We start from the raw sequence: 27500 nt of genomic DNA on the forward strand, positions 1-27500 counted from the left end.
GCTGTTTTTGCGAGGTCCCTGTTTTTTATTGCATTTAAACCTTCTTTTGAAAGTCAGGTTATCCTTCCAGAAGCATGCGCAAAGAGCAGCTATGAAAAGAGAGTAGTTATCCACAATGTAATTGGCGTTTTTTAACTGATACGCAAGAAAATGTTTTGTTAAGAATTTAGTCGGAATAGAGCTTTATTCCCAAAACATATATTGGGGCTACAAAGATGGCCGTCGTAAGAATTTCTTCATGTTTTCAGTAAAAACATAACTGGTGACTATTTTGTCCTTTCCAGCCTCCTCAGAACTATCAACCTGCATCTTTAAAGCAACAGGCACCAGCCCCGGATCGGCCACGAGTTCCACCCCGGCCTCCAGCACCGTATCAACCTCCCCGTCCGGCACCTCCTGTTCCCCCCACTCCACCTGCTCCTCCGACGGAAAGGACTGTAAGCAAGCTATCTTACTATAGACAAAAGAGAACACTTTTTTTTTTGTTTCACACACTCCAAAACAAGCTGAGTATCTAATAGGCCCTTTGCAGCTTGTGATCACATGGTACAAAAATCTCCATACTGGAACGCAGATTGCGGAAGGGATTTAAATGTTCTTTGTTTTAGATGTCCCAGTGCGCATGTGTGTATATGTCACAGCATTTTTACAGACATATCTATTTTTAGACTACCTTTTCCGAAAAAACCAAAAGAAGTTCCGGTTGGTGACCCTGTGACATCGGGTTAGATTCTTGTAATTGGTCATCGGGCTCCTGTGGGAGTCTCATTCGCGGAAAATTCAATCTAAAAATATATCGCTCTGTGAAAACGCCGTGACACGAACACAATGGAGTCATGGGTTCCTGGTACCATGTGATCACTAAGCTGCAAAGAGCCCATTGTAAATTGGAACTGTCCAGGGAGTTGTTTTGAGTTCCTTGAATCAAACGTGTCATCTGCAAATGGAAAATTTTTCGCCCAAAAAATTGCTGATATCAGGTCTGATATCAGGTCTGCTAGTACAAACCAGATCTGCCTTCCTGTTAACGCAACTAGTACTGTGACTGCTTCCTGTTTTTCAGAATTTAATCTGTTGTCTGAATCAGAGGTGCTTAATCTAATCACAGCTTCGTCTAAGAAGTCCTGCCCTCTTGATCCTATTCCAACCAAGCTTCTTAATGAGTGCGTTAATGTGCTACTGCCTGCAATCACCAAAATAATTAACCTTTCGCTTGATTCTGGTTATTTTCCGCGCACCTGGAAGTGTGCTCTAGTGCGGCCGCTGCTGTAAAAGGATGGATTACCCCCTGTCTTTAAGAACTTTCGACCAGTGAGTAATTTGGCATATATTTCAAAGCTAGTTGAGACTGCGGTTACCAAGCAACTACAGCATTATTTAAATTGTAGCAATCTGTTCCCAGTGTTCCAATCAGCTTATCGACAAAACCACAGCACAGAAACTGCACTGCTTAAGGTTATGAATGACATCCTCTTGAACATGAACAATCAGCGCGTTACTTTGCTGATTCTGCTCGACTTGATTGCTGCTTTTGATACAGTTAATCACGACACTATGCTTCGTCGACTTGAATACTCATTTGGTATACAGGGAAAAGCCCTCTCCTGGTTTGCATCTTATTTGTCTGGAAGAACTCAGCGGATAATGATCAATGAGTCACTATCTAAGCCTTTTAAATTAGAATGCGGCGTGCCTCAAGGTTCCTGCCTTGGTCCGCTCTTGTTCACGTTGTACACGAGTGAGCTTTTTGAGATAATTAAACATCATCTGCCCATGATTCACTGTTACGCTGATGATTCACAAGTTTACATCTCATTTAGTCCCAACGACAGAGCTGAACAACTTGCTGTGGTGAGGAATATGGAAGACTGCATTAGAGACATTCGTTCTTGGATGTTGGATAATGATCTTAAGTTTAATGACAACAAGACAGAATTCCTCATCATTGGTTCATCACAACAGCTGGGAAAGCTAGATAATATCAATATACGTGTGGGTGACTCAGATATTCATCCCGTGCCACTCGCAAAAAATCTCGGTTGTTGGTTTGATTCGAGGCTGTCCATGGCATCACACATCACAAAAATTTGTGCCTCTTCATTTTATTATATTTATAATATTCGTCGGATCAGAAAGTATCTTTCACGGCAGTCATCTGAGATACTTGTCCATGCATTCATAACAAGTCGCCTTGACTATTGCAATGGTCTTTTATATGGACTACCAGACTGCTTGTTGCATAAACTGCAACGAGTACAGAACGCTTGCGCCAGACTGATTTTTAGAGAACAGAAATTTTGTCATGTGACTCCTCTTATTTATGAATTACACTGGTTGCCGATTAAATATAGAATTGATTTTAAAATACTTTTAACTACTTTTAAGATTCTAAATTTTTTAGCGCCTACTTATTTATCGTCGCTCATTTCTCTTAGGCTCCCATCTAAATACAATCTAAGGAATTCTAGTGATAACCTTTTACTTAGTTACCCGCGTTTTAAATCTAAAGCTACACTAGGTGATCGTTCTTTTACCTGTGCTGCACCGAAACTGTGGAATGCGTTACCATTTGACATAAGAAGCGCCAGCACAGTTAGTATTTTTAAAGCCAAGCTAAAAACTCACCTTTTCCGTCACGCATTGTTATCATAGTTGTTTTTATTATTGTGAGTTTACTTGTGTAATATTAGCTTTTTAAAGTATTGTAAGTTTACTCTTAATTGTAATTTTAGCTTTTTAGCCTTTCTATTTCGTTTTTAATCTTGTCCTGCGCATTTGAACATTTTATGGAATTTGCGCATTATAAATGTCCTATTATTATTATTATTAAATGGTTTCACGGGCAGTGATTACCTGTATGTACAGAAATTTGCCCAATTCAAACTGTTAAGTGTGGGGTACATCTCTCATAAGATTACGCTGAGCTCAATCGGCAAGGTTAATTTTTTTTTTGTCAGGCATCTGGCAGAGTGAAATGGCCAACTGTTGATGTTTCCTACTATGGGGGTGGAGGTGTTGGTGGAATTGCGCCCGTGAGGGTAAGTGCAAGGGACTCTTTGACTACCTGCTGTATGCGATGGTCCATTTTTTAATAAGCTGAGTTATACTTGCGTCTGCTGTGTGAGCGGTTAGTGAACATCATAGCTTCAAAACGACGCTATCGGGTCAGCCTACTGAAAATAGTAATTAATTATCACTGGGATCCCTCACTCCCAAACACCCCGGGCAGAAGTAAGTTATGGGAAGAGGCGAGCCTGCAGGCTGAAGGAATGGGAGCCACGGCAACACGCAAGCCATCGCTACGGGGAGGTGGGAGGGTAGTATCCCCGAGGTGCGTTCAAAGCCAAAGAGAGGAATAAACGGGATAAAACAAGCCTATTTGTACCAAAATGGTAATAAATTATGCAAATAAGGTCCTCCTGTGGAACAATAGATGCACAGGAATTTCCAACTTGAATCTCTATGGAATAAGGGTCGTTTGTACATTATGGCCCCCAGTGAGAATATGTCTAGCATCGTCTGTCCTCCAAGCGGTTTTTGAAAACATCGTTTCTCAAAACGTATGCCACATAAGTAGGAATTCTTGTTTACCGGCTTTTTCGTACTTTTTATCTTAATCAGCCATTTTTGTAGCAATTCCTTTTTGGTCAAATGCACCAAATGCCAATATATTTTTGGGATTACTTCTTCTTGCTGCGACTCTGTGCATCCGCATGCAATACAATGTCTAACCATGACGAAATGATGTGAAAAATATATAACATCGCTTCCGAACTCGATGTTTCGCTCCGATTTGTTTCCTGTGCGACCCGATAACCCCGTTTTGAAACTATGATGTCCACTGGCTGCTTGCACAGCAAATGCTCTAAGGACTATTCTTGCCTGTGATAAGATGGAGGAAAAACGCATAAATGCCGTAATCGCCATTTTCATTGTTGAGAATTTATTAAAAATAAGAGAAAAGAGGAGGTTGTACCAGTCTGTGCGAAGGATGATGAAAAAAGAGACGTTTACCCAGATGGTAGACATTATACTTCAAGTACAAAGATGTCAAGGCGCGACAAACGAAAAATTTTTTTGCCAGCGTCCTTATTTTATAAGACAATATTAGGGAGCTTAATCAACGACAACGGCGACGGCAACGAGAACGTCACAAATTTGCATATTTAGTAGGCAAAAACAATAGCTTTGCACGCCCTGCACGTGTGTGTTTCACTTTTGTCCATTTCTTTGCCGTCGTCAGCAAAACTACAATGTGAAATAGCCAAATTTGAGGTTTTATGGACAACGTCATTACTTGAGGATAAATTTTCATTTTCTGCCCTAAATTGAGCGCCGTTCCTACCAGCGTCATTTTTGAGGAACTACCACACCCCCGTCACATTAAAAAAGTTGAAATAGTAACGAAGCGATTACAATAACGCGAATTTATATTTTGAGATGACGTTCTCGTTGCCGTCGCCGTTGTCGTTGCTTAAGCTGCCTAATTAGATATCTAGACCGGGCGTTGCCGTGCCAGCGGAACGAACGTACGCAGCGTGATTTCTATACTATTTGTTCTTTTGAAAGTTTTAGTGTTATTTTGAGAGGGTCAATAATTGTGGTGTGGCCACTGATGATCTTGGACCTATCCTGTTTTGCGCACATTTGCACGTAGTTCTGAATAGTGTTTTTATAAGTACAGGTTGACTGGGGAGATAAAGGATCTACTGAGGCTGGAGCAAGACTTGCTAAAGCAAAGGTAACTCTAGAACTACTTCAGTTATTAGTCGGGGGAAAGTATATCCGTCACGTGCAATGGGTGATGCTGCGGACACGTAATAAGGGTGGCAAAAAGCTAATCACTATTTTTGATCAAATATATGGCTTTTTTTCTGTACTATTTTAGTTTTATGATCTTTTCCTTTCACATGCGTAATAACGGCCGTTATGCATGCTACTTTTAAAATCGCTGTGCAGTGCTAATAGCCCTTTGCATAAATGGCAATGTACATCCTAAGCCTCAAATTCATGTAAAAAACCTTTGTCTAGAAACATAAGTACGAGGCTAAGGGTGTACAAAGTTTTGTTATTAAAATTTTGGCGTCATTTATGCAAAGGGTCTATCGACACTCGCAGCAGCATGCATAGCTAAAGCCTGGCTTACGATCTCAAATCGTCTAATTTGCAATTTTTATTGTTGCTCCCAAAACAACTTTAGTTATATCTATCGTTTGTCCTTTTAATGCACACATCGGGGCCCCGTTTGAGCTTCAACCTCTTTCACAGGCCAGGGTCTCTCTTCTCTGGCTAAGAAAAATCTATTGTTTTCGCTCTTTTGCATTAGATTCGGCACATGTGACATGCGACGTTTAAAACGGGCCTTGGCGACATCGACAATTTACACGAAGTTGTTGAAATATAAATATCGTAAGTCCAAAGTGTCTACTTGCAGTACAAGATTGCGACTTTAGGAATCACGTTGTTTTTAACATTCGAAAGAAAAAAGAAAATCAAAGAACAAATAAAGTACCTGCACATGTTAATACAGTTTGATTTGATGATTTGAGGTCGATACGTGACATAAGAACTTAAATAATATCACACCGGCTGATCGCTGAACATGTTTGTTTCCCATGGATAAACGTTTCACTTGTTTTCTTGCACGACAATTCTTTTCTTTAAAATTGTCGCAAACTATTAGCAGTCTTCGTTAATCCGGACCTTCACACGGGAGAAAACATGAATGACGCGAGTATATATTCTGTGGCGTCCGATCGATTTGACCACAACCTTGTGCCTTTCACGTCGAATTCCATACTGCAGTATTTAAAATACTGCGGTCAAACGTTTTCTCAATGGTCATCTGGCCAAAAAAATCAATTGCGTGCTGATTCCCTTCTTCGCAATGTCGACAAAGCCTACATTGCCACCCATCCCCTAACATACATTCTGGGAGACACGTGACCAGCGTGAACCAGGGTCTTTTCTCAACGACAATGTAGGCAGAGAAGAGAGACCCTGGGAACGAGGTTGTTTGAGCTTTTCCTTAATATAAAATGGCTGGCAAGATGGAGTAACCAACACATCGCCGTTCCTCTGTAAATATTTCATGAAACCAGTGGTAAGTTGTTGATAAGTGGTCTTGTCGTTTACAGTTATGTTTTCTATCGTGGCCGTTGAACTACCGAGGAAGGTATCCGACCTGTTTCATGAAAAGATATATATGTTATTCACCAGCCAGGAGGTCACGGTGTTGACAAAAACTTTGCCTTAGGTATTAAGACAGAGGGCCAGTTTTTTTCTAATACGGATCGACCCGGGCTGGTAAACAACACTTTAGCTTTTTTTTTCTGGGCCTGTAATCGCGGTAAGATTTTTGAAAAGTTTCTAGCGAGATACAGACAACTCCCTCGTAAGCGGTTTGTGATGTGAGAGTTCACTATAGTGCAGGTAAAGCAAATAAAAGAAAAGGGTTTCATCGCAGTATTTGTATTAGCGTATTGAAAACTTAGATATCTTATAAGGGTTACGAAAAAAATTGCAAAGTACCACGTGATGTAATCAACGACTCATCACGCACGGTACCGCACGGTATTGCACGGTACCGCACGCTTTGAGTGGGCCAGGGGAGGAAATTTCACCGGCTCCCGGAAGCAATGAGATGGCAGTAGGGAGCTTAAGCACGCGCGTTTTTGAAACGTGGACGACAACCGGAAGTGAGCCGTTTTCTCTTTTAATTTGTATTCACACAACCACATTTACATAACTAAATATCTTTTCTCCATTAGAGATGATTAGTATAAAAATCTGGGAGATACCACTGTCCTGGCACGCGAAATGTTCTCTTCCGGTCGCCGTCCGCGTCTCAAAAACGCGCGTGCTTAAGCTCCCTAGTATTTGTGGAATACCACCCGCTCACGTACGGGAGAAAAAATAATTTTCGCTACTACAGATTTCCTGTGTCAGCTTTAACCACACTTACCAATCTGTTTTTGTCATTTTAGCCGATACTTATCGAGGATACTGACGACGAAGATCCGGGCCTACCGCAAATAGCTTCCTCAAAGCCCAAAAAGCGATCACGTAGTAACACGCCAGGCTGTTGGACAGCAGTTAAGGTAAATTGATCAAACTGCGAATTCAAATTACCTCGGACGCGTTTTTTTTGGGATTGGAATAGAAGCTTATTGTTTGGCAGTGGTAGTGCGAGAAAGTGAGACAGCTGTGGCTTTCTTTGCCATGAAACTGAACGGAAATGATTTCATCAAAATGCTTCATAACATATGAGTGAATACATTCGTCCTTTCCTGAGCTTAGCCAAAAATGATCAAGACTGTGTAAAACTGTGAAATTGATATATTTAGTATTTTGCCACAATTTCTTGTAATCTCGCAATCTGATTGGCTGATTGGCCGTTGTCGATAAGAGTCTAGGCAACGCTGCTCGCGTCATTTTGGGAAATAAGCCTATCAGATTCCGAGGAAGTTATAGACAACGCTTCCTCTTTCTTTGTGTCATGATTTTGGTTATGCTCTGAAATCACTTAAACATATTCTTTGACGTTGAATATTGTGACAAAAAAAATCGAATGTGATTCAATGTTGTCTGCACTCTTATCGACAACGATATTCGTCATCACAGTAGTCAAAATTTATTGTGGACTCACGAGACGCAGCCTAGTAAGTCCACAACATTTTCACCGCTGTAATGAAAAATATCGTTGTCGATAAGAGTACAGACAAAGTTGAACCACATTCGATTTGTTAAACAGATAAAAGGATAGCCAAGGGCGACTTGAGCTTAATCTGCGAGTATGTGAGTTTGAGGCAGGGAAATAATGAACAAGATTCCCAAGAAAAATGGCCGGATTCTCAGACGGTCCAGGTCGCTCGTGGCCACTTACTCTCTGAAAGTGTGTTGCAGTAGACCTCTAAGACGATGCACTTCAGCCTAGTTCAAAGTCTTAACGCCTATGGGTCCAGTGTAGCTCAATCTTAGATCATCCGAATTGGTAATCGGACAGTTAGAATTTCGATTCTTTCACAAGCTTTTGCAAGTGTGCGTAATGCCCCCAACATGACTTTGCCGATAAAATTTCGTTGACTTCATGTAAGACGTTGTTAAGTATCTTCTTCCTTAAATTTCAGCTGACATGTTTCAAGTCAAATGAATCAAAACTAATTCTGTTCTCAATGTCACAGTTTTTCTCGGCTTCGTCACCAAGTGCACGGATTTGTTTCTAATATGAGGGGAAATAACAACCTCGTTCCAAGGACCTGGGAACGAGCTTGGGTACATCCTAGTCAAAAATGAAGAAAATCAAGTTACCGCTTATATGTTTGCGGAAATGTCGTTGCGAAAACATTTCTCAAAATTTTCTCCGTTTTCGCATACATGCAACACTTTTTGCGCAAAAGAAATTTGCTTTTTAGCCGAAAAAAGCCTGATTCTATTTTTTTCGTTGTTTATTTTGCTTCCATGTGCGTGGTTTCTCGTTTTCCAAATCAGAAAGCTCCAGAACAAAATTTCTCTTCTGCTTTGGTATACTGTCTTCCGTGAGAAGACGACTGTAAACAAAAGCAATGCGCAAGCGCAACAGAAACAGTACGTTACAACTTTTCAGGGGAAGTGTGCGTCTTTTCAAGATGGCCCTAAACCTGAGTCCAGCCTCACTGTTGAAGGAACTGGAAACGAAGTCCCTAATAAGATCGAGATTATTCGTAACTTACAGCTTATTCGTCTCCTATCTCTAAGGGCCGATTTACACGGTGCGATTTTTGTCGCATGCTACAAGCTCACGACAGGCCTACGACATGACTTACGATTGTCGTAGCGTTTTAAAACATGTTTTAAAATGCTACGACATTTTCCTGACGTACACAACAATCGTAAATCATGTCGTGAGCCTGTCGTAAGCCATTGTCGCATGCGACAAAAATCGTACCGTGTAAATCGGCCCTAAGGCATCCACTTCTTTATACCTTAAAGTGAGGGTGTCTCGTTATTGCGCACGTCACGTTCTAGCCGTAACGAATGTTATCATTTATGAACCAATCGGAAGCAACCTTACAATTCGCGTGGGAAATTTACACATACGCGTAAACATTTCTCGATTATTAAACAATCAGTAATGAACTCAGGGAAATGTCGACTTTTGCAGATGACGGAGCGAGAAATTTTCACGTGTAAGTGTAAATTTCCCGCGCGAGTTATAACGACGCTTCCGATTGGCTTTTAAACAGTGACATTCACTACGGCTAGAAGATGCGCAATACCGAGAGACTTTCATTTCAACTTTATCTATACGGGGCAATAGACCACTTTCGATATATTAAAATTCAGGTTGATAGTGAGGCGTAGAGGACACAAAGAAACGAAATGAATAAACATGTTCATTCAGTTTCCTTTGTTTGTGTCCTCTAGGTTTCGCTGCCGAGCTGAATTTTAATATATCGAAAGTGGTCTATTGAAAATTACAAGTATCTATAATTGCGCAATATAAGTTTAATAAGTTGTATTTTATTATTTGTTAAATTACATTGTTTCAAATAGCTATTATTGGATTCTCAGGGGGAGGGGAGGGCAAATTAGTATGCATTTGCCCCTTGAGAATCCCATAATAGCTACTTGAAACAGTGGAATTCAAAATGGCCGTCCTATCGGTAAAGAGGTCTATTGACCAGGGGCCCGTTTCTCGAACGTTCCGAAACTTTACGGGCCATTTTCGGGTGTCCCAATTCCCTTTGTATCTGAAAAACGGAGAGGATTTAAGTGGTCAAACTTCACAGTTATTTTTCTTTTTTTTTACCTTGAAAACATGTTAAAAGATCAGCTTTCCAAAACAAGCAGTTGGCAGTTTCAAAAATGTCTTTTCGGGCCCGAAAAGTTTTCGGGATTTTCAAGAAACGGGCCCCAGCTTACTCTCGGCAAATACACCTTAATCAACTACTTTCCGTTTTGAAGAAATGCATCTTTTTATCCGATGGTCACTCGGCAATACTCGGAAAAAAACCCGAGTGCTCCTTGCAGAAGTCCACCTAAGACCTTCCGATTACTAGTTCTAATGGTCTACTACTGAGCTATAGGAGACTCGTGGGAACTAGTTTTATAAACTATATTCATTTGACTATTGTCTTGCTTTACTGCTAGGACTGAAATTAGTATATGTAATCGCGTGGGCCCGAGGGCAATTTTAAAGGATTAATTTCACGCATATTCTTCCCGTCTGACCTTGTAGCGCAGTCGGTAGAGCAGCGGTGATCTAACCCGAAAGTCGTGGGTTCAATTCCCACCCTGGTCAGAGTTTTTCTCTGTCCTTGTGTGGGCCCATTTCTATCAGTAGGGCTAACGCTCACATGGTTCATATGGGGTAGAAACTTAGCTCTTCACATTACACTCTAATCCTCTAATCAGTTAGGTCGTTTCACAAAATTGCCCGAGTCGCGAAGCGACAAGGGCAATTTGGAATTTATTAAACTTAATCTTTAATTGCGTGAGGGCACATTGCGATTACATGTTTATCACATAAAGGGCAAAATCAGTATTGAGGGAAGCCCGTTCAGTGCTGCGACAAATGACAATCAACTTAATATGCTTTCATTCGGTTAAAGTTTAATTGAATAAATCGATGCTGTCAACAGAAATAGCGCTTAATTTAATTAAACTGTATTTTACATGTGGAAAAAAAAGCAGTTTCATCAGAGTCAGAATTTGGAAGAGGATTCTCTTGTAACTTCGCTTGCTGTGACTGAGCAACTGTTAACCAGTCAGGATCAAGTAATCATGCCCTCATGATTAACAAAAGTTCCCTCGTGATTAAGAAAAAATGTCCTCCGTCTCAGCCAATCAGCATTCAGTAATTTTGGCCTGCGAGTGATAGGAGAGATTTAGCATCAGTTTACGTGAAACGGCAAACGTCGACTTTCCGTTTAACGTTTCACGTTAAATGGAGTCAAGCTTGTGACTTTAGCGTGACCCACAGCAACGGCAACGGCAACGGAGTGCACTCTGTTAATCTCGAGTATTTAGTTTAAAAAAACAAGAACTAAAACTCGGAGTCTTTTCAAACATTGCTTGTAGAAAAAGACGCTATATAAAATGAAACTCCATACGTGTTAAATTTTTCGAGTTTTGATGAAGCTGTTTTGTGAGTAAACAGAGAGTCAACAAGATTTCATGAAGAAAATTGCGGTAAGGAGTCAGTTATGAACGATCTATAGCCATGAAACCTAAACGAGAGGAAAATTAAACGTATACGGCAAAAGCGAAAATGCCTACTTTCACGTAGAAACGGCAAGCGGCAACTGGCACACGCGGAAAATGGCGGGAAAATCATGGTCACGCAGTCACTGCCGCTCGCAATTTCACGTAAATGTGATGCCAAAGAATAGTGCATTCTCGGAATTATAGTGACGAAGATGGTGAAATGTTGATCCAGGTAAATTAATGAAGAAACGTACGTATTGTGGTTGCAGATCAAAGTGATGGCCGGTGTGGATGCTGCATCTGTAGGGTATCGCAAAGTCGCCTCCCACAGACCACAACCAGGAGGAAATGTAAGTCACATTTAAGTTTCGACTCCTGTTCAGTCATTTGTTCTTAGGTAGGGACTGAATTAAGGTTCATGGTCTCGGCAATCGCCATCATCATTTGACACGCCAAGGATTAAAATGAGTAACAAAAAGGAAATTTCAATTGTTTTCTGGCAAACATCAGCCTTGCGTTTTCTGTTTGCCCTTAAAGGCAAAGTGCAATCTCCTTTACACATCTTTTACGTGATCTACGACGAATTCGAAACTACTGTGTGTAACCCAATCACAACTTGATGTCTTCGGCTCGCGTCCTTGATGGTCGACTGATTATCAACTGTTTCTGTTCCTTCAGTTTCACTTACTTCTATCACATATTCTGGTGCTTGCTTTAAGAACGAAGCATACAACGCATTGTATTTTCACCAGAGTTAAGGACGGTGCCTGCTATAGTTATTTCGCATACGTTCTGTACGTCTCGAGATACTCGGGTTTCCTTTGGGTAGTGCTTACTAATACAGTGATATTTTTGCGCATTTTAAAACTATGTGGAGAAGCAGAACTTAGCACTGAAGTGCTCTTCGCATCCGAAAAGAAAATTGGAGGTAACCATACATTTTCAGAGAAAATGAGCTTCAGTTTTGAAAAGAGCGCCATACATTGCTTTGTATTTTAAAGCTCTTTACAAATATTGGATTTCAATAACACTTGTTGAGATATGCTTTTCCCTCATAAACTGCGCAAAAATACCTTTGAATTAGTAGGCACCGTCTTAAAACGCGCACTAACTTCTCGGTGAGACGGATCGACTGTCGTTTGGACGGGTCGTCACTGCCGTGATCGAAATCGTCACAATCTGACATGATATACATGGCGTCTTCTTAGTAATTGCTTTCTGGCAACGATACTTCCGGTTAGTGAAGTTTACTTCCGTTGTAAGAAAGCAATTGACAACCCGATTCAGTTCGTGTATAATTGGACATGTGTGAAATAATACTTTAAAAAGAGCGATTGCCTTCCTTTCATTTCATTGTCGCTCCTAAAACACTCAAGTTTATTTCATTATCCAAAACCTCACCGCTCTCTCCTAGCTTCCTCGGGATGGAACTCCAGAGGGAAGAAAACACATCTTTGAGAGCTTCTCTTGCGGGTTTCGCTGGTCTTGTGCGTGCCCTGAATCCTACGAAAACTGCTCCAACGCATACTTCCTCAGCCTTCTCTCTATCCTAACGTTATGATCAAATCACTCAATATCTCTGTAGCCAGTATGTTGTGTTAGCCTTCTTCACAACTTGAAATGCTAGACAAATTATTTACAAGTATCGTCAGTCACACACTTCAATGTGACATTTTATTTCTGGCAAGTACCAAAAACCAACGAGAAAATTTTTTACTTCGATTGTCATGTAATTCTTTTTGCTAACATATGCAAAAAAATAGTTACAAAAACAGCTTTACAAAAAGCATTAGGATAAAAGGGCGATTAAACCTAAACTAATCTATTGAGCTACTCTATATAGAAATGGGTTTCCATACAACTGTTTCATGTTGTGAAAAACTCATTGTTCTGTGAAATTATAATTTTTTCCTCTTCCTCGGTTCTTGACAAAACGCTTTACTTTTGTGGCACTTTTCGCATTGCACAGTGTAATTCGGTCCCCTTATGCTGTTCCTGCGACGGGCGAATATCTGCTACCACTTTCTGGATGGTATGGTAAGAAGAGCTAGGTTAAAACCTTAGTCCTGTTGAAGACTTTGATCCAGGCTTACTGTTCGTGAATAGTTGACTGGTGCTGACCAAAGCGCCCACGGTCTGTCGGAGCCAATGCTCGTCACCAGACCTCCTCGCTGCACCGTAAAAAAGTTCGCTACCACGAATACCCTGGATTCATTGGGAATGAGGTTCATTAATGCTGATGTCAGAAGCTGACAGTGGTAGACTCTTAAGTAAAGCAAGGAAGGACAACTAGCTACAAATCTTCCAAGCGCCGTGTTTGTAACTTCGCTGCTGTAACTAAGGTCTAATACTTGAAGCGATGACGATTTCTTGGTCATTGCATTGAGAACTCCATCCGTGATTGCGTGACCATACCTGGAAGAAAGATTGGTTTTGATAGGAGTTTACTTTGCGATTGCCTCGGGTTCGCCTTAGATCCTTTATTAACTGCCTAGAAAACGTGCCCCTCTCACTGGCGACCAATCTGCTGCATAACTGGTCCAGTCCTACTCCTCCCTCTGTCACGCAACACTTGTGACGCGGCGTAGCGTCTCGCTACAGTGACTAAACGAGAGCTGGACGGAAATAAACCTAAACCAATTTTGTCAAACTTACAAACTCCCACGTAACTGAGGTACATTACGTAGAGGAGTTTTGTTTTATAATTTGCCTCGAAAGATTTGGCAGTTCTTATCTCAGCTTCGACAGACTCTCAAGAGAGTGACCGGAGTAATAGCGTAATTGGAATTACGCCAACTCAGTTTTCAACTCTGAGAAGGAAAAACAATGCGTGTATTTTCCCCCGGTTTGGCCCGGTAACTTACAATTACTTCAAATTGTAAGTGGCTCTTCTCACTGTGCGTGGATTGCGATTTGACAGAGCAATTTGATCACGGTTTTGAGTTTGCTTTCAATATCATCATTTGCTTTTCCCACCGTAGTTAATGAAAAATGACAAAACTGAAGAAAGTTAGAAAGAATATTTCTGCTGTTAGTAGACGTCTGATTCTTTCTTCAATTTTGACAATCTGCCCTATTTATTATAACAATCGAAAGAGCCTTTGACAGATGGACTGATTACTTGCTTGGCTTTTCAACATACCCGCAACAACACAGGCGCAAGTAACGGAGAAAGCGACATTTTGGTAGCATGGCTTGTAAACCATCCTGAGTAAGGTGTCGACACCACGATAAGTCCACTTCGGTAACAGCTGACCTATCCCAGCGCACTGCTCTTACAGCATCATCGGTAACGCTAGTGCCGTCCAGTACCAGCGAAGTCAGTGACGAACAGTTATCGATTAACGCTGGAAGACTTTCGCCTTCGATGTTGTTACATCTCCGAAGACAAAGGGACTTGAGATTCCTAAAATTGATGGAATTTGTCAAATCGCAGTCTAGGCATTTTTTCGATAAATTACTTGTTTTCGATTAGATTAACTATTGATGTACGGAATGACGCGTAAACTCCATACTGCGAAATCTTCACCATTAACTTCATTCGTGATTAGTATTTTCTTACGCTTCGCTAAACCTGGCGACGCTTAGCCAGTTCGTTTAATCTAATCCCCAAACACTTGGGGTAAGGGCATTTGGATATCCGACAGATTCACTGAAAACCCTTTAAAATGGCCCATTCCGTTACGTTCAAAAACCCCTAATGAAGCAAGGAGCTGAAAATTTCCCATTTTAAAAGTTTTTTTCATTTTTTTTTTGGTCAGAGTTGCTCAGCACAATACTAAGAGCTAAGTGTTTTGAAATGGGGTTATGCTCGGAAAGGTTTCTTGCTGAAATGGACTTGTATTTTGGCAGTTTTTATACCTTTATCTTGATGTGGTTTTGTTTACGAGTGTGGTTTTAAGACCGCGTAAGTCACTCTTGTTAGCCTGCATATTTGACCTTTTTGCTGGGAAGCGCGGGCGAACTGGAAAATACTGTCCCTCCCCATCCCATCCTTTGCACAAAAGTAAGTGAAGTGATTTGAGCCAAGAAAAAAATCTTTACCTGCAGTTCTCTGCTATGTAACGCACTATTTGGTCAGTAAGCAACGAACAGTAGCTAAACTCCAGTATTCGCACCGCCTGTAGTGAAGCGAAAACTCGGTGCAACTCCTGTATTGATGGAAGGCTTTCAAAGAACGGATCACTGAGTCCAAGACATTGCAAAGTGTGGAAACACTGTGAGATAACTCTAAATGCGCTTGGGTGACCAGAGCTATGCCGTATGTCTAACTTTGTGAGGTTTTCGGGAAATGATTCTGCCTGAAATAGAGACAAAGTAATTTACTTAACATGTATCAAGAAAATCGCCGCCGCATGCTGGTGTTCCTGTGAAGTGTGTGTCAAGATTTGTCTTTGCTGACGTCATTGTTCACGTTTTGTTTCCATAACATGCGAAAGCCCCATGCTTTTTACAAATTGACTTCAAAAGGTAATTAGCCATCAAAAACTAATAAATTCTTGAGTGGCAAAGGAACCAATGAATATGATCTCATACTTTCGAATCTTCAAAGCATCATTGCTCAGAGGTGATTTGGTACATCGGGTTCAAATTTTCAGCGATTTTTCAGATTTTCATTATGCAAATCACTTTCAATACTCAATACTTTATTCTCGGCTGACTGATCAGAAAACGATAGCCCTTCGCAAATGAGGCAGAAAATGTAAAAACTGAAAGATTGTTATTGCTTATCTTTCATTTTTCTCTTAGAGGAACGTGCGTGCGTATTTGCAGCAGTCGAACTTTTCCGATTTCTTGTTCGGATTCTTCACGTCTGAGCCTTTGGAGACTCGTAATAGCTAGGCCATTAAACAAGATTCAGGAAACAATGGTCACCCTATATTGTTTGATTGAACGACTTCAAAACTGAAACTCATTAGAGCATAAAACAATTTGCTTTTAACCAACCTTGAGACCATGTCAACAGTAAATTTCTACTGCGGAAAAGATTCTAGGCAGCTTTGGGTGAACGTTAAGACTGAATATAGACATAATTTGACTGTTTCCAGTAATGTGCCTTCGAAGTGACACATTTTGCAAGGTTAAAAGCTCTTAGGAAGAAAGACAAGATTCAGGAAACAATGGTCACCCTATATTGTTTGATTAAAATTGAATCCTAAACGCTTTTGAGTTTTGTAACGGCAAATCTGTGAATTGTGCCTTAACTCTGGTACGTCAATCAACCAATCGGATGTTGAACGAAGTACGCAAAACGTCGAAAAACACATCTCAAGTAGCCTTGATGTTACTCCTAATTCGGTGGTCGAGAAAAAGGCGGGAGAAGTTTTGACCAATCCCAAACAGGATATAGCATAGTAACAGGAATAGTATATAACCTTGCATGGGATAGTAGGATGGTATAGAATAGTATAGAAACAGTATAGTAACAGGTACAAAACCTTTGTACTCTGACGAACATAGCTATACTCGCCTTGTCCATGAAGTCTTCTACAAATGTTGCAGACTCTAGGCACAATACCCTTAGTCGCGGACAGTGCTTTACGAGAACATGAAATACTCTGGGAGACAGCGTGAATCCTCCAAGATTAAGCTTGTAAAGAAGAGGAACCATGCGACTTCTTATAACTTTCATCAAACAAATCTCGTTCAGTTTATGAAAGCGCTTGAGATTAACCGATTTCCACAGAGAGCTGTCATATGCAATCAATCTCCAGCTTTTGCATGTTTGAGCCACTCGGCACAAGTCTGTTTCACTTAAAAAGCTAAAAATAAATAGCGTTAAAGTGTCTGGAAACTCCTGAATGTTCATTTTGCGCGAGAGCATTATATGATAAAATGATAGTCAGCACTTTTTGTGTGCGAGGCATTTTTCGCGCATTAGAACGGCAGTTTGTATGTTGCGTCACTAATAGATCATTTATTGAAAGTAGCAAAGAAAGGTAAAAGTTCTTTCTCGTTATGACATCTTTTATTCGATTGCTTTTTTTTTCGGTGTCACTCCTAACGTATCTTCTACACTTTTCTTGGAAGCCTTTTCTTCGCTTTCGTTTTAGACTTTTCCTTGCCCTAGATTGGAGCGTAGCGTGGTTTTTCCGTTTAGGTACGCACTGGAAGGCGTAGTAAAACGAACGCTGGGATGCAAACCATGTTTCAAGGGGAAAGTTTCATAAATCAGAGCATAAAAAAATGCCAACTATTCAGTAACTTTCGCTGTTTATTTGTCAACCTTTGGTACTACTTATGTTTAACAATTATTCTACGAGGGGGTGCTGGATATGAAGTGATAGATAACCAACGAGGCGCGTAGCGCTGAGTTGGTTATAATCATTTTATATCTTGCAAGCTCGAGTAGAGTAATTGTTTTATCTAAAACTCCAGGATCAACAATTCTTCTTTGGTGTTCCCGGGGGTAAAATTGTCGACTAAAGCATTGATTTCTGCCTCAGTAAAAACCAGTCCAAAACGGCTTTTGCCGACCTTTGTTTTTTTTCAGAGCTGCATTCAAAAATGTTTTCAGCTCGCTTTATTGCTGACGCGTTCCTTGACCATATAAGGTACAGCAAGTATATGAACTGATAGCCCGTGTCCGGCGAGCAAATGAAAATGCTGGAAATCTGATATCCGTAGTTCAGTTTTTAATAAAAGTGTATATTAGACCAGTGTATTACATAAGCTGTAAATGTGGCTTTACGACTGGAAAATTCGGAAACTGCATTGTCAATATCCACATTCTTGTGCTTGTGTATGTGGAGTCATTGCCAAACGGGACAGCCTCTCCTCACTCACAGTGCTTCGAAGAGGGATTCTCGGTCTCTCCATGCCGCTAAAACTGCGTTTACTATCTCGTACATTCTTTATTTAAACAAAAACGACTTCCGTGGGCCATTTTGCTCTAAAGTGGAGTAAAGTGGTGGGAAATCGCTGGCCCGGCTAACCGGGCTTTCCCGGTGAACGCGATTACGTGGAAAATTCTCAGCCCGGCTAACCGGACTGGCCCGCTGATCATGTAATCGCAAACTTGATTTTTGGTGTTTTTCCCATACGTGCCGGGATCTCGGCTAACGAGCCAGCCCGCCTAACCGGGCCAGCACGTCTCAAGTATGTAATTGGCCCCTATGGCTATGTTACGCATTTCATATCTTGCTTTAACGGTCGTATGTCGTCTTTTTGGCTTTTTTTCTGGCCGCAACGCCATCTATAGACGGTCCTAGTGAAAAATATCGTCCAGCAAGTTGTGTTTTTTTCTAGTCTTTATTTCATAACTTTTTTTCTTAAAAGCAAAAATGCAACGAATAAATCACATCGTCTTCTCGTAAATCGAGAATTCTAGAAGGTTAAGGGGCCGATTACATGAGCCGGGCTGGTCGGGTCGGGTTTGCCGGGCGGTTTGCCAGGATGAGTTTCAGCCCGGTATTACATGAAGTGACCCAGCCCGGATTGGCCTAAAGGAACGAAGAACCAAAAACTAAGACCTAAGACCTAAGACCCACTGATCTAAGACGAAGACCCAATGATTTAAAACGAAGACCCGCTGATCTAAAATTAAGACCCATTGATCTAAAACGAAGACGCACTCTCAAAAATGTCAGAACGATGCCAAGCAGCTCATGGCTGGTCACTGGTGTACGACATTGTGTGTTATCGAATTGTAGGAGCGGTGACACAGCAAGAACAGCTGGGTGTAGGCTCTAAGTGCTTGTGCTCAAAACTCCTCACAACTTATGATATAATATGTCTACTTAATGTAAAGTTTAAAAACTTTTTGGCTACTTTTTCCAGCGTCGACAAAATTGAACCAGAACTGATATCGTCAGTGTACAAAGTGGAGCTGGAACCTTGAATGTCAGGATTTTAAGTAAAAGACCAGAAAAACACAGTCTCAGTACGTTTTCTTTTGGGTGAAAAGTCCATCAGGGGCGTTCCTAGGCATTTTTTTTAATCTGGTGCAATTTGGGCGGAAGTGTAATAATAATAATAATAAATACCAGAATTCCATATGCAAGATATTAAACAGTCATATACATATAACAAAATGCATCCAGTTGTGGTTGTGGTTAACAACAACAACGTAATGACCTGACTAGCGACACATTAGTTGCAAACATATCTGAAATCTTGGTGGAAATCAAAGAAATTCGAAAGCTAGACGTCTGTTCTTTTTGGCGCAAAATTCGCGAATCGCGGCTTCTACAATGAGTATGTATCTGTAAGCATGCATCAGACTGGGTCACCGACCCAGTCTCTTTCTCAAAAACCGACCAAACCCTGAAAACAGAGCAACTCGAGATCGGTTTGGATCGGAGAGCGAGTTTTGACAGAGTAATGCTCTTGTTAACACGCCGTTCAACAAGTCTACAGCTGGATTACTACCGAGTCGAACAGCCGAGCTTTGCAAGTCGTTTTAATACTGTTTGAAATATATGTATCGTACAGTCCGAATCGAGTCGTTTTAATACTTTTTCAAGTATATATATCGTACAGTCCGAATCACTTGTAAGCCCGTGTTTATTTGCTTAAAGGCAGGTACGCCCCTGTCCATCATGACGAAAGGATGATAATCAAAAAAGATGATAAGAATGAGGCTAGAACTGACAATTCAAATACTGTATATATCAAATGTCAGGTACTAGATAGTGAGCATTAACAATGACTCATAACCAGTACATAATTTACATGATCAGTACATAATAGCTTTACAATAATGAAAGAGTTTTCGTTCATGTATATGCTGAGAAATTGCATAAATGACGATCACTTGAATGTGCAAGCAAATCTTTGATGAGAAAAAGAAAACCTAACGTAAACACAAAAACAAAAAGTTCAATGGCACATCGGTTTGATCATAGTCAGTCACGTTGGAGGAGAACCTCAAATGCATCTGCATTGTCTCTTTGCTTTGGAATCAGTGGGCCTTTAGTCTGGAAGAATCCAGTGAACAGGGCTTGCAGTGGATATTTTGTGAATTGGCGTAATGAAAAAATAAATAATAATAATAATAATAATAATAATAATAATAATAATAATAATAATAATAATAATAATGAGAATAACAATTATTAGTATCAACCAACTAGTGGACTAATGCAAATCCTGCATTTTGATTGGCTACTCTACTAGAGGACTATTATTAATAGTCCTCGAGTAGCGAAAAGCGTGACATACTATACCCTAGATTTCCCAAATATAGGGTCGTTTTGTTCTCTTTTTTGTAATTTTAATTTATCATTTGAGAAGACAATAGTCGTTTTATTAATAAATCAAGTAGTTGTCATGTTCGCAGCACAGTAACATCCTTATGATGGTAAGAAACTGAAGTAACAGCTAACCAAAACGAGGACGCCAAATAAGTGAAGACTGAATGGAAACTGAGCAAAATATTGCAGAAAGAGAACCGTAGAAGGATTTTGTAATCGGTGGTATATGAATTTTGTGGGAAAACAAGATTGCATCATAGTTTTACGTTCTTTAATTTACTTGTGCTCTAATATAATTGCGTTGATGAAAATAAGATTATCTCTTTTTTAGCAAATTGTTGGGTACATAGGCTAAGGGTTTTGTATGGAGTCGCCATGTGGTCCACCAATATGGCGGCCGATAATCAACGAAAACACTTGGAGTTCACTTTGCGATGAAAGTGCGTACTTTTCGCTCATGAGAATAAATACATGTGTATGAACACATCTCCTAATGTACTTGAAAGGCTCAAAGTGCTGAGATTCGTAGGGATAGACATTTTTAAAAACCCAAATTGCTTTGTATCATGGTGTCACGCAAGGTGACAATTCGGAAATTCAAAATGCTGTATTTTCGAAACGAAAGACGTCACGGAACTGGAAACTTCAAAAAAGATTTATTTCTAGGTCAACTTGCGATCTTGATTTTAGAATTTGATGACGTCTTTGTGAAAACCATCTATTGTTTTCTTTCCTCTCTCGAGGAGGTCCAGTTGGGGTCCAGTTTGTGAGTGTCCCTGCTCAAGACCTATTAAGAGCTCTCTTTAATTCCACGCACGAACCGTTGTTTAATTACCGCAAGCATAATTTATAACCAAAATTAAGCAATTGAAATATATTGAGTTTAGTTTTTAAATTGAGTATTGTCTTGGCCGCAATTAAATAAAATTTGCATCGCATCTACTTTCAGTTTTATTCCATCACATGTTTTTAGTTGATAACATCAATTCAGTATTTTGTAAAAAAGACTAACAGTGTAAATTAATAATGGTATGATATAGGATATATAACTTTTCAGCCATTTCGTGAGTGAAATTTGTATAGCTCTTTGAGAATATTTCTGTTAGCGAACCGGCGTTATAGTCGGTTTAGTGTACTTTAGATTGGGTATGCTTATGCATAGAAGGGAAATAACTGGAATATTGTCAGATTGAGTTGCACGTCAAATGCATGTTTGGACTATTGTCGTTGCGATTTTATTGTTTTTTACACCAAGGAAACTGGTATTTTTTTATTGCCTTTTTCAGGGCTATGCTAAACCCTGTGATTAATATTACTGTTTTTGGAGAGATTGTAAAGTTTGGATCGCCAAATCTGTAACTCAAGGTAGATTATTGTTCAGCTTACAATTTTGGCTGTATGAGAAATGGACTAAATTGTTGATTTTCATATTTGTCAAAGTTTAATTTGAGGTAAAAATTCTTGAAGTATATTAATTTTGGTCAACATTGTGTTTTGTGATGTTTGAAGCACTGTATTGTCTCGGGGGCGGGGGAGAAAAGCTTGGTTTCGACCTACGAAATTGCTCCGCATAGCGGGGAATTTGCTTCATTTAGAAGGTAGGCTTGGTCTAATTCCCCGCTATTCCCCGGGTATGGGGGTGCGGGGCTTTCCACTGACTATTGCATTAGCTTTCAATTGCTGCACCAGTCTCTTTCGTTATCTTATGCATTGCTTTATTCTTATCACACAAACTGAAACTCGTTTTGTCTCATCATACAAGATTCATTCATATTAAGTACAGAGTACATTATACCAATACAATACAATACAATTTTCGGCATTTTAAAGAGTATATGACAGATTCTTTTTTTTTTTAATTTGCTTGATTGAATGCACCCATTGTCCTGTTAACAACTGCAAACCTTTTTTTCCCATTTCGATTTTTCCTGCCCCTAGTTTTAGCCATTAAAAGACGTAGCATTTCACTTCCGGCGGGGTACAAAACCGCGCGGGGGGACTGAAGATGATTGTGACGTCACCTCGGGAACGTTTCTTTATATCTGTTGGTCATTCCTTTGAGATATTTCATGTGAAGTCTTAATACGGTCGGTAGATGCGTTGTATCCGGCTGCAACAACACGAAAGACGAAGAAAATGATTTTTCTATCAATGAAATACCATTTTACGGTGATTCCAGGCCAAAAGCTATCAAAAAAAGACAAAGTTGCTCTCTTTCGTAAACTTGACTAGGAATGGAGGAATCTGAGTGCCAGTACTGAAAACAAAAAAACTCGGTGATTTGCTCGGTGCTTTTGCGCCAGACGATTTCACACGCAAGTTTTCTTTCAAGGATCAAAGTTCACCAAAAGCGGTTAAAAGGTGATGACATTGGAGTTGTTCCAGTGCCGAAATTTCACAATGTAAGATCACCAAAGGAAAGATATACGAACAGAGTGCTACGTATGAAGCAACGTTCGGTAAGTTGCAACTTGCCTTTGTGTAATGTGTTACATGCAGCTTAAGTTTTTTTGTCTTTCGTATTATCATCTACTCTTGATACTGTTGTGGCTCCCATTCAGGACTACTTGTAGCACTTGAAGAGATAGATATCTTTCGAAAAAGGCCAAAGGTCAAGTATTAACAATTGACCTCATAAAAGTTGATCAGAATTTCTTATGGTTCAAGCAAGTATCTTCGTATAATGAGTAAGGTATTGCATATTATGAGAGAAGACTTGGGAGGAGTTAATTAATGCATTAATAGCGGAGAAAGAAAATGTGGTAACCCATCGATGCGGGAAATCTTGGTTTTATAGCCATGACGTCATCGACCGTACGTACGTCCACCCCTCCATGTATGCCAATGTGACCAGTATCATGCTAGTTTACAGCATACATCTTTGATATTGGACATCCATGTTTTGATCAATTGACACCTGTCAAAACAAAGTATCCGCTGACTAGTATTACGTGACCATATCGCGGGCTCACGGCGATACTACATTAACACAGTCAACGCTTTTCGTGTTCAGGTGGAAATCGGTTTGGAAGATGTTTTCTTTCTGCATTTTTCGCTGGTTTCAATCCAGTTTGACATATCATGATATCTGTGGTCCACACTGGTGGCTATGCAAGTCAAGCATCGGAGGGATATAAACTTAAAGCTGAGTGTTTATTTTTATTTGCTTAGAACTGTTTTTTTTCTCTGTATTGCAATTTTTGGCATATCTTTAGAAGCTCTGATAAGGTTACATGATGCCTGGAGGACGTATGTCTAGAACAGAAACGAAAGGACAGCGAAAGAGAACGACAACGACAGAATGCAGAATACCAGTAATAGCTCATAATTAGCGGAAGAAGTTACTCCACAAATTATTTCCTTGGGCACTAAACCGTTTGTTATTTTTATGGATGCGTTATTTAAAGTGGATACGTATATTTAAAAGGTGGTTTAATCGGTTCTTCCTTTGTTCAGGAATGAAAATCGAATTTTTATTGTCAATTGAAATTAAATAACAATTATCTGCACTCTTTTGGACATAAAGAAAAAGTCGATTTGTTTGTTTGTTTTGCTCTAAAATGCTGGGGAACAAGTGCTTTTTTAATCTGTTTGCACAACTGGTTTTCGTTGTGCCTCGGCAGTGACAAGGAAATTTTCCCCTTTTGTTATAAACACGTGATCGCAATGAGTTCTCGTAAAATTTAAAGGAAAATCTCACTAGCTTGTGTTTTCAGAAGTTATTTAAGTGTTGGAGAGGATCTTGTTTGAAGTTCGTCCTTTCTTGGTTGCATTGCCGTATTTTGCCGATTCGTTTTCCAAGCCAACCTGGCGTGTTTCGATGAAATACATCAAAATGTGAATGATCTCGTTTTAAGAGATAAAGTGGAATAAAGTACATCAGTAAAATTCTTCTTTGACCTTGAACTGACAAAGTTTTTTTTTTTTTATGGCTGATTCCTATTCGCTGGCTATTGACAGTTGACCCTTAAATGGCTTTTTTCCTTTTGCATTCGCTCGCTGAGGGTGTGCTTGTTTTCTTTTAAAACCCATGCGGTTCAAGAAAAATTCATTGCCAAACTGGTCAATTCCAAAGTAAAGTCCACTCGAAAAACCGATATCATACTCATCGCCTCATGATTCATGCGATATCGGTTTTAAGCGTAAAATTTACCGTGGAATTCACTGGTAAGGCAATAAATTTTTCTATAGAAGAAAGCAAAGAAACTGATTTAATTATTAAACCAGCAACCGGAAACATCAAAACGCGGACAATTCGAAACCTATTATTTTTACTAGACCTACAGACAGTAAGAATAAATAACCAGGGAGCTCCGCTTGAATCATCTTCGTCTTTCGTGATGGTGTAGCCGGATACAACGCATCTAACGGCCGTTCTAAGCCTTCACAAGAAAATATATCAAAGAAATGACCAAGAGATACAAAGCTTTCCCGAGATGACGTCACAATCATTTAATGGCTAAAACTAAGGGAAGAAAAATCGAAATTGAATTTTTTTTAATAGTTGTTATCAGGACAATTGGTACATTGAATCAAGCAAATAAAAAAAATCTGCCATATACACTTTAAACACTAGCACATAGGAGCCATTCACACAAGTTACATACGTAAAAAAATTAGACTAATGTTGCTGTACCACCGGGGTTTCGAACACTATTACCTGAGAGCAGTCTCACGGTGAAACAAGAAGGATTGTCCGAAATAAACGTTCCACATCTATCCCAGATTAATTTACCAGCTTTACACTCTTTCTTTTAATAATTACGACATCAACAAATAGCCTGAGGCGAAAGCTTCTTTAGTATTCTTTCAATGTACATTTACAAACTTAGTTTCTCAGAAATGACAAAGTATTCCTTTCTACATCTCATTTACCAGGGTTGTCTTTTCTCGTTAACGTATCTTGACTCCAATGGTTTTTCGATCCCTAATCTGGAGGTGTAATTATGTGCTCCTTTGCAATCAAATGACAGAAATACCGCGAAACAAAGTTAAAACGCAATGCCGTTAGTTGTATTTTATTCCGTTTGATCCACAGTCCTCCGTAACACACAGTTATTTTGGCATACACTTACGCTCATTTTTAAATGAGCTAAAAACATTTCCTCAAAGACGACCACATCCAGCCGTTGCTTATGATATTTTTCCTATCTGTAAACTGTTCTGTTTACCCTTTACATTTTTTAGCCTAAGCGTAATAATTAACTTCGAAGGCAGTTTTAGTAGTTTGGTGATATCAAACAGTCAACTTATTATGTTTATAAAAAATCTCTAACAAATGCATCCTCCAAAGGTGAAGAGCACAGCATCAAACATCAAACTGAATCATTATTCATCACTGCTAGAAAGCAAAAGAAGTGGTTAAGTCTTTGCTTGTACAAAAATTTTTGTAGTTATCACGCCCGTACTTTCAGAAGAGAAACCGCATAATATACTTTAAATACAAAACGAACACGAATGTTTGTGGGGTTGGGGATTATTGCTTGTACAGAAACAACAACGTCCCACAATATACTTTTTGTCAATTGGACTGTTCCCTTAAATAACACCATAATTACAAAAGCCAAAAAACTGACTGTGATTAACAAAAGAAAAAAGAGCTAGGAATCTAGGAATTCTCGGTAGGCGTTTTGAGGAAGTGTTGAAAGCAGACAATATTTCTTGCACTCTACTGTTTTAAAAAGCAATAACTGCTAAACATCTCTTACCGTTTCGGCTTATACGTCTCTCTCGTCGTGTTCTTGAGGAAACCTTTTAGATCCCCTCTCAGGTTCTTCTGCAGCAGTCTGTCTCATTGCTAGAATACACAACACAGCGATAGTTCCGCTTATCATTGCACCAAACAACGCACCCAGGAAAAATAGCCTTGAATGAGACATCTTGTAGGTTGAGTACAACTTGTGTGAATCACAGATTATACGTAATTGCACGAAAAGAAGCAGGAACCACGGTTGAGTGTTCACTTAGACGAGACTGGAAATTAGTTGTTAGCCAATCAGGTTCAGTTGCGGTCACGCCTTGTGATGAGGATGCGAATAAATCTCTCTTATGTCATGCTTCTAAATAATTAATGCTTCTAAATATTTAATGCTTCTAAATATAAGCCCATAAGGCCTTTTTTCAAGCGGAATGTAAATACATGTAAATACATAGTTGAAATTTAAAAAACGATCTCTAACTAAAATGATTAAAAACAGTTATTCTCCCGTACTGTTATTTTCTAATGTTCGGCATCTTTCCTTAATCTATGTTGGAAATTACCTGTTTCGTTGAAATTGTAACTACGTCACAGTCAATTAATGAACTTAATTACTTTCCTAATTGTGATACACTTCAAGCAAGACAACCATTTGGTAACAATTCTGTTTTGTTATACTTATGTTTTACTGTAATTATTTTTCTGATACGCTTACTATGTGTAACTTATAGATTTCGAACAACGCTAACGAAGAATAAACAGCAGTTTGAAACTCATGGTTTTGGATGCGTATCACAACAAAACATTACCCAAAAAATATAAGGAACGTACGGAAGCTTCGAAGGAGACATCGTTTGTTTTTCGAAAAGAATTTCCAACTGAAATTTAATACGTTAAACCAAGTGATTCGCGCGTTAAGTTATGTCGCTTAATTGTTTTATTGTATGAAACTATATTTGCAATTTTATTTACCACAGCAAGTTTGCATGAGTTGAAAGGTGACAACTAATTAGAAATTCAGAAATATATAAATCGAAACTGCAAACGCGCAAATTACTTTTTCACTTTCCTCCGACTAAGAACGTTAAAGGCAATCAATAGAAGAAATCAAACCATAAGATCGTGTAGATTAGAAGACACAAATTGTAATATATTCAAGAAATCAGTTGCATTCTTCTTTTAGCCTATCGCCGACATTCCAAAACATTAATCTACTTCTGCAATATTTTCCTTTCAGTCGACTAGTTCAACGACATATTGATCGAGCAGCTTGTACGAATAAAAATCTGAAGATCTACAGGATCCTCAGTGGCGTGATCTTGCCTTAAAGTAGTGCCTCGTACGTAGGTGCGAATCGCCTAGAGGCACTGAAGACTCGCTGAGCTCCACATTTTAAAACTACATTTTAATGTTTACTTCGT

The 27500-nt window shown here is 39.5% G+C and overlaps 2 protein-coding genes across 2 annotated transcripts in view; one reads left to right on the forward strand and one right to left on the reverse strand.

Annotated features, from left to right (window-relative positions):
- LOC138033653 (anthrax toxin receptor 2-like) overlaps window positions 1-27500 on the forward strand; it is a 72367-nt gene that overhangs the window by 38362 nt on the left and 6505 nt on the right. Inside the window, exons 18-22 of the mRNA XM_068881445.1 lie at window positions 285-437; window positions 2958-3038; window positions 4685-4741; window positions 6987-7100; window positions 11457-11537. Of these exons, the coding sequence (XP_068737546.1) occupies window positions 285-437; window positions 2958-3038; window positions 4685-4741; window positions 6987-7100; window positions 11457-11537 (486 nt within the window). The remainder of the gene's footprint in view (window positions 1-284; window positions 438-2957; window positions 3039-4684; window positions 4742-6986; window positions 7101-11456; window positions 11538-27500) is intronic.
- Window positions 13248-16996, reverse strand: LOC138032225 (F-box/LRR-repeat protein 20-like). The gene is made up of 4 exons (XM_068879849.1): window positions 16654-16996; window positions 15232-15484; window positions 14330-14593; window positions 13248-13602 (listed from the first exon to the last, which is right to left on the reverse strand). The coding sequence occupies exons 1-4, from the start codon at window positions 16994-16996 to the stop codon at window positions 13248-13250; spliced, it is 1215 nt and encodes a 404-aa protein (XP_068735950.1).

This window comes from Montipora capricornis, chromosome 14 (assembly GCF_036669925.1).
Source record: "Montipora capricornis isolate CH-2021 chromosome 14, ASM3666992v2, whole genome shotgun sequence".
In the NCBI taxonomy this organism is placed as follows: domain Eukaryota; kingdom Metazoa; phylum Cnidaria; class Anthozoa; order Scleractinia; family Acroporidae; genus Montipora; species Montipora capricornis.